The sequence below is a fragment of the Hylobates moloch genome, unplaced genomic scaffold (assembly GCF_009828535.3).
Source record: "Hylobates moloch isolate HMO894 unplaced genomic scaffold, HMol_V3 SCAFFOLD_9, whole genome shotgun sequence".
Classification (NCBI taxonomy): domain Eukaryota; kingdom Metazoa; phylum Chordata; class Mammalia; order Primates; family Hylobatidae; genus Hylobates; species Hylobates moloch.
Window position 1 is genome coordinate 23,344,192 of NW_026652284.1, and position 8,270 is coordinate 23,352,461.

General features: G+C 48.1%; 1 protein-coding gene across 1 annotated transcript; it reads right to left on the minus strand.

The window, feature by feature from the left end:
- Window positions 1-7,066: 7,066 nt before the first annotated feature.
- On the minus strand, window positions 7,067-7,468 carry LOC116813934 (interferon-induced transmembrane protein 3-like). Its single transcript, XM_032761008.1, has one exon. The coding sequence runs from the start codon at window positions 7,466-7,468 to the stop codon at window positions 7,067-7,069; it is 402 nt and encodes a 133-aa protein (XP_032616899.1).
- Window positions 7,469-8,270: the final 802 nt, after the last annotated feature.

Sequence of the window (8,270 nt, forward strand, 5' to 3'; positions counted from 1 at the left end):
GGGAGGCTGATACTGGAGAATCGCTTGAACCCAAGAGATGGAGGTTGCAGTAAGCCAAGATTGTGCCACTGCACTCCAGCCTGGGCAACAGAGCAAGACTCCATCTCAAAAAAAACAATAATAAACAAATAAATCTGTTTCTACTGGCCAGGCACTATGCAGGCAAATCCACAAGTTTTACAGAAATTAAACTAGTTGTTACAAGTTTAGACTCTGGTATCAGACTGACTGGGTTGAGTTCCGGCTTTACCACTTGCTAGACGTCGGACAATTTGCTTAACCTCTTTTGTCTCAGTTCCTTCATCTATAAAATATGGAGGATGATAATGAACCCCATAGGGTTTTGTGAAGATTAAAAGATCCACATGAAATGCTTACGTGCTGGTAACAGAGTCATCACTCAACAAAGGGAAATACTATTATCATAACTGCAACCAGCTTCTGCTTTCGAGGAACTTAGAGGTACGTCACAGACAAAATGATATGCCAGAAATGAAGCAAGCATCCATGAGTGTTTCAAATGAATGAGGGACTCCGTGCAAGATGAAAAGTGCCCTGGTCGTGAGAAAGGGGGAGATGGGTGCTCAAAGGCAGAAGGAGGTTGTGGGTGCCCAAATGAAGGAGAATTACTTCCTGGCTGAGATGCTCGTGGGAGGCCTCCTGGAGGAGGTAGCTTTTGGGCCAGCCAGTGAGGGGTGGAGAGGACCTTAGCGTCTGTGATAGGGAAACCACCCTCTGGGCGGTGGGGATGGAACAGCATGAGCACGCAAACCCAGGCCCTCAGGAGCCCACGTGCACACCGGCTTAGTTGGAGCATTGAGTGTGGGAGGGGAGAGGAGAGACAGAGGTATGGGGCCAGATCATGATTTCATGACTTCCTATGTTTATCTACTTGGTGGAGCCTCCAAGCAGAGCCAGGCATGTAGGCCAGGGAGGCTGTCCAAAAAGGGCCTTCCCGCGGGAGAGGGAATGGCAGAAATCAGGCCCTGGCCCCACCCCTGACTCAGCACCCAGGGGACCAGAGGCCCAGCCAGCCAGGACTGTGGTTCCTTCTTTGTGCTCTCGGTTCATGGTGCTGTGGAGACTGCGTATTGGAGGCACCCCTGGGTATCCATTCCATCTAGCTCCTAGGAGGGCTGGGCACTTGCTGGAGAACCAACGTGGGTTCCACACGCTCATTCCTCCACCTTCCTCGGCACCTACCACTTCTCTGCTTTTGAGGCCACTTTTAAAATATGGCCATCGCCTCTCAACCCCCTAAATCCTCCTTGGAAGACTTCTTTTTTTTTTTTTTTTTTTATACAGCGCCTTGCTCTGTAGCTCAGGCTGGAGTGCAATGGTGCAATCTCGGCTCACTGCAACCTCCACCTCCTGGGTTCTAAGCGATTCTCCTGCCTCAGCCTCCCCAGTAGCTAGAATTATAGGCACCCACCACCATGCCCAGCTAATTTTTGTATTTTTAGTAGATACAGGGTTTCACCATGTTGGCCATACTGCTCTTAAACTCCTGACCTCAAGTGATCCACCCGCCTCAGCCTCCCAAAGTGCTGGGATTACAGGTGTGAGCCACTGCACCCAGCCCCTCCTTGGAAGACTTCTATCAGCTAAAACAGAGACAGTGGGTGATCCTGATTAAGAGGGATGCCCTCCCTACCTCCCACCCAGGCCATGGGGTGACATGGAAGGCACCAGTCCTCCATCCTTCAGTGAGCTGGTTCCCCATGCTCTGCCTCTCTCGACTCACGGAGCCTAGGTTCAGATCCCAGCTCTACCATCTTCTAGCTGTGTGATTCTGGGCAAATCACACCATTTCTCTGGGTCTGTTTCCTGATCTGGAAAATGAGGAGTACAACTTCCCCGATTCTTCTGTAGGGATTGAATGGAAAAATAAAGGTGAAAGCTCAGGACATAATAAATGCACAATAAACATGAGGGATTAGGACCTTCCATAGAGGCTTCCCTCTTCCCTCCTGAGCCCCCTGCCTCACACCTGGAGCCCATCTCTTGCTGTTCTGTCCGGGATCCCTGAGCACACCCTCTCTGATCTCCTGGCCCTGCCTGGCCAGCCCATTGCCCTGGGGGCTGCCTGGCCAAGGGGCCCACTTCTTGCTCGGCTGCCAGAGGGGCCTTGAGTGTTGAAATCCTTCCATTCCACAAGGCCAGAAACTTGATTATGGTATTAATTAAAGCAAGATGCCGAGTCTGGGAGATTTATTTTCTTTTCCATATCTGTGGCTGTAAATGCCACTCAGGGAGCTCAAAGGCCCGTGTCAGCCTGCATCAGGCTCCTGAACAGACGTTCTGTTCCCAGTTTGGTCACCTCGGCCCCTCCTTCTCAGCGCCAGGAAGGAAGGGTGTGTTGTGATACCCGCCCCTCACCCCAATTTCCCCTGCTCCTTCTGCACAAGGCGAAAAGGGGGAAATACCTGGGCAATGTGGGGTGGGGATGAAATTTTCCAAGAAATTTGTTTTAAGTTTCTGCCTCATCATTATAGGACTTTCACGTTTCTATTTTTAGTCGTGCAAACGAGCCAGGCCCACATTCCCCTCATCTCCCCCTGCCCCAACCTTTATTTATACAAAGCACATGCTGGAATCATTATTTAAAAACCTCCAAACCCATAATTGCTCAGGTAGGTGAAGAATGCAGCCTTTATGGCTGTCGCTTGCGGAGAGGGCTGCAGTGTTAGTGGGGGACTATGGCTTATTCATATGTGTACCACCCTGTACCTCACCCACCCTGAACCCCTGGAATGCCCAGAAGAATCAAGTAACTTAGAAGCATTCGTGATAATAGAGTTCGAGCATTTTACAAGAGGAAACAGCCCTAGAGTACAGACGAAACTTGTCCCAAGGCCCCTCCAAGATATTGGTGTCATCACTGGGATTCGAACCCAGAGATGTCTCGACTTCCAGCGTGGTACTAGTCATTCTACCCTACCATGAAAATTAGCGGAAAGCTGGACTGCCTGAGTTTGAACCTCAGAGTGCCACTTTATTTATTTTTATTTTTTTGAGGAGTCTTGCTGTTTCCCAGGCTGGAGTGCAGTGATGTGATCTCGGCTCACTGCAACCTCCGCCTCCCAGGTTCAAGCAATTCTCCTGCCTCAGTCTCCCAAGCAGCTGGGATTACAGCCGTGCCACCACACCCAACAGCGTTTTTTTTTTTTCTTTTTTGAGACGGAGTCTCACACTGTCGCCCAGGCTGGAGTGGTACAATGGCGCGATCTCAGCTCACTGCAACCTCCGTCTCCCGGGTTCAAGTGATTCTCCTGCCTCAGCCTCCCGACTAGCCGGGATTACAGGCGCCTGCCACCACGCCCGGCTAATTTTTTGTACTTTTTGTAGAGATAGGGTTTCACTATGTCGGCCAGCTGGTCTCGAACACCTGACCTTGTGATCTGCCCACCTCAGCCTCCCAAAGTTCTGGGATTACAGGCGTGAGCCACTGCTCCTGGCCTAATTTTTGTATTTTTAGTAGAAACAGGGTTTCATCACGTTGGCCAGGCTGGTCTTGAACTCCTGACCTCAGGTGATGTGGCCGCCTCGGCCTCCCAAAGTGCTGGGATTACAGGCGTGAGCCACCGCATCCAGCCAGAGTGCCACTTATTAACTGTGAGACTTTGAGCAACTTTTATCAAAGCCTTCTGTATCTCAGTTTCCTTATCTATCAAGTGTGGATTACAAAAATACCCACCTGATAAGATTGCGTAAGGATTTAATGAGTGCCTTGAAGACAGTAAGCCTGAGGTCCTAGCTCGGATTTCCCCAGAAAGCAGAGCCAAGCCATTAGCCACGCCCAGGAGTCATGCGTTCCCACACAGGGAGTTGCTTTTCTCTCTGTGCAGTGGGGACCGTGGAGTATCGCTACCACAGCTCCGTTCCTCTAGGAGGATTTACCTTCACCATTGTCTTCCAGGGTCACCCCAGGGGGTGATAACTGTCCATGTTTTGCCAGTGGTATATACGGCTCCAACCTACCTGTGAACCAGCCGAGTTCTTTTCTTCAGCTGATCCTAAAGGACCCTCTGAGGTCACACTTGTGGGCTGAGTTAGAGCTATCAGTTTGGCCAGGTGCAGTGGCTCATGCCCGTAATCCCAGCACTTTGGGAGGCCAAGGCAGGAGGATTGCTCGAGCCAGAAGTTTGAGACCAGCCTGGGCAACATAACAATACCTCGTCTCTACAAAAAATAATAATAATAAAAATTAGCTGGGCGTGGTGGCACACACCTATGGTCCCAGCTACTCAGGAGGCTGAGGTGGGAGGATCTCTTGAGTCCAGGAGTTTGAGACCAGCCTGGGCAACATAGTAAGACCCTGGCTGGGCACAGTGACTCATACCTGTAATCCCAGCACTTTGGGAGGCTTAGGCAGGCGGATCCCCTGAGGTCAGGAGTTTGAGACCAGCCTGGCCAACATGGCAAAACACTGTCTCAACTAAAAATACAAAAATTAGCATGGTAGTGCATGCCTGTAATCCCAGCTACTCGGGAGGCTGAGGCAGGAGAATTGCTTGAACCCAGGAGACGGAGGTTGCAGTGACCCGCGATCGTGCCACTGCACTCCAGCCTGGGAGACAGAGCAAGACTCTGTCTCAAAAAAACAAAACAAATAAACAACAACAACAACAACAAAAAAAAAACCATAGCGAGACCCATCTCTATTAAAAAAAAAGAGAGAGAGAGAGGTGTCAGTTTGGAAAAGGTAGTTATATGGGTTCTGCCCCTGCTATCTGCTCATATAATTTATTTGTGCCTCCTGAACCTGCTTGGACCCAACCCCAAATAAGCCGTTTCCATCATATAACTCGAAGCATTACAACGAGCATTTGTATTTGGAAGCTCTGACAATACACAGCTCACAACAGACAGCCAGCTCTGCCATGTGGTCACCTGCATCCCACAGTGAAGTACTCCACATCTACTGTGGTTCAGTGTCATGCCAGGAGCTGCTTTTCCAATGGAGAGTCCTCTCTGCCAGAGAGGGCCTGGCCTTGATACAGAACTCTAGGGATCTGTGCTCTGACCCTCCCCATGGAATTCACAAGTTGCTCTGCACGGTGTGCCAATCTAGCAGCGACACCTCTGACACTTTCAGATCGGCTAGATCGTATGGTCTAAGGGGCACAGCAGCTTGTACCTAGGGCTGCATTATGACTTTCACGGACACTAGGCATTCCTGCCTTGGCGGGCCTCGTCCTTCATCTAAAAAAAAAAATTTAAGGCCAGGTGCAGTAGCACGCCTGTAATCCCAGCACTTTGGGAGGCCAAGGTGTGGATCACCTGAGGTCAGGAGTTCGAGACCAGCTTGGCCAACACGGTGAAACCCCATCTCTGCTAAAAATACAAAAATTAGCCGGGTGTGGTGGCGCACACCTGTAATCCCAGCTACTCGGAAGGCTGAACAGGAGAATGGCTTCAACCCAGGAGTCGGAGGTTGCAGTAAGCCAAGATTGCACCACGGCACTCCAGCCTGGATGACACAGTGAGACTCCATCTCAAAAAAAAAAAACTAAAATTCTATTTTGTGACTCCATTGGTGGTATAAAAATGAGCATAATCTAGAATGGATCATTATTATTATTATATTCATTTTTCTTTTGATTTTAAAATAAATTAAAATCTTTTTGTGGGCCCATGAAAATATCTGGAGGCCTCATCCCTGTGGATAAGCAGGCCCCACTTGCACTGCAGTCTGGACACACTGCAGAACCCTCTCTTGCTGTCTGCCCACTCAAAACTGGCAGCGTTCTAGGTCATCTAAGGAATGAGTCAGAGCAGTATTAGCAAGTACGCTAAAAGCTGCCTCCAAACTCCAAAGGGACCCACCAGGCATTGTGTCTATTGCTTAGCAGTAAGATGTGTAAGGTACAACAACTTGTCTTTTACTTTAGAGGAAATGTACTAGCACTCCCCAGACCACCATATCCCCACAAACTTCACCGATGTGGCAGGTCTGCAAATCTTTGTAGGGCTTATATGTCTTTCCAGGGTATTTAAGGTACTCACTGCAGCCTCTGACTCCTGGGTTCAAGCAATTCTCCTGCCTCAGCCTCCCAAGTAGCTGGGACTACAGGTGCATGCCACCACACCTGGCTAATTTTTGTACTTTCAGTAGAGACAGAGTTTCACCATGTTGGCCAGGCTGGTCTCTAACTCTTGAGCTCAGGTGATCCATCCGCCTTGGCCTCCCAAAGTGCTGGGATTACAGGCATGAGCCACTGCACCTGGCCAGATTGTTTTAATCTTCAGTATATGAGGGAAAACACCCACTATCATTTACCATCTAGGACTAATGGAACACTCTTTTTTTTTTTTTTTTTTTTTCTGAGATGGAGTCTTATTCTCTCGCCCTGGCTGTAGTACAGTGGCACGATCTCGGCTCACTGCAAGCTCCGCCTCCCGGGTTCACACCATTCTTCTGCCTCAGCCTCCCAAGTAGCTGTCCAAGTAGGTGTCCGCCACCACACCTGGCTAATTTTTGTAATTTTAGTAGAGACAGGGTTTCACCTTGTGAGCCAGGATGGTCTCGATCTCCTGACCTCGTGATATGGAACATTCTTAAATATTTTAAATCTTTTTAAAAAAAAACTTACAAAAATAAAAACAAAGGGAGAGTGAAGAACAACTTCATTATATATTCTAAAAAGAATTTAAACATAACAAACCTAAATTTTTATTTCCTATTTTCCTGGTTTGGAAGGTACATACTTTAAATGGACAACAGTCTCTGAATACACCTAAATTCTCATCAACTGCTATGCTGGACCAGGAACACATGCATCTTATAAATACAGATTTCAGATTCAAAATGCATCTCTATTGGATTCTAGCTTCTCATCATTTCTGATTTTCCTTCTTGCACTTGCAAACTCAAAGTGCAATACTTTAAGAATTTTTTTTAAGCAGGAACACGTGTACTTTATTGAATGCCATTGTAGAAAAGTGTGTGAGGTTAAAGGGCTGCTACAGGACTCGGCTCTGGGGGCAAGTCGAGGAATGGAAGGTGAAGTGTGTGGGTGACAGGTCGTGGGCAGAGCTCCTGGCCTGGATGCTGCCTCCTGTTCTATTGATAGACTTGGAAGATCACCACTGGGATGATGATGAGCAGAATGCCCATGAGGATGCACAGAACCAGGGCCCAGACGTTCGGGCACTTGGCAGTGGAGGCATAGGCCTGGCCCCCGGTTAGGTCGCCAACCACCTTCCTGTCCCTAGACTTCATGGAGTAGGTGACTGCCATGAAGCCCAGGCAGCAGGAGTTCATGAAGAGGGTGTTGAACGGGGACCAGACAACATGGTTGGGCACAGAGGTCTCACTGTGGATGTGGATCACGGTGGACCTTGGGGGAGCAGAGTTGTGGGGTGCCCCCAGCACAGCCACCTCATGCTCCTCCTTGAGCATCTGATAGTCTGGGGGGCAGCCAGTGTTGGCGGGAGTGAAGAAGGTTTGGGCAGTGTGGTTCATGGTCACTTGAAGAAATTTTTGAAATTGTTAATGGCTTATAATTTTGTTGAAGAAAACACAATAAGAAAACCGTAGACTGGGTTGGGCATGGTGGCTCACGCCTGTAATTCCAGAACTTTGGGAGGCCAAGATGGGCAGATTACTTGAGCCCAGGAGTTCAAGACCAGCCTGGACAACATAGTGAGACTCCATCTATACAAATAATTTTAAAAATTAGCTGGCCATGGTGGTATGCGCCTGTAGTCCAAGCTACCCAAAAGGCTGAAGCAGGAGGATCACCTGAGCCCAGGAGGTCGAGGCTGCAGCAAGCTGTGATCACGCCACCACACTCCAGCCTGGGTGACAGAGTGAGGCCTTGTCTCAAAAAGACAAAAAAAAGAGAAGAAAGAAAACTGTAGGGTGATACTACACTGATGATTTCTATTATTTTTCCATCATCCTCCTAGGCAATTCCATCATCATTCCACTTTCTTATTATTTTAGTCTTTTCAGCATAGCTTAGAATAGTTAATAAGTGATGATGAAGTAATTTCTAGGCTGAGGAAATGGCAAAATTTTTCAAGAGATAGGAAAAATGAGATCATACAATCCCATGATATATCTTAGATTTAAGAAGGTGTCCAATGGGCCCGTGTGGTAATTGCAAGATAAAGTAATATTTTTCTGTTTAAAAATAACAGGCAATTTCTCTTTTTTTCTTTGGAAGATCTCTAAGGAAGAATAAAAGCCATGAAATGTCAATCCTTACAACAGAACTGCTCAAAAAAGAAACTAAACTAGAAACCTGATTCCATCCTGAGAA

Excerpts from the sequence above, each read along its gene's own strand:
- LOC116813934 (XM_032761008.1), bottom strand. The coding sequence starts at position 7,468 with ATGAACCACACTGCCCAAACCTTCTTCACTCCCGCCAACACTGGCTGC.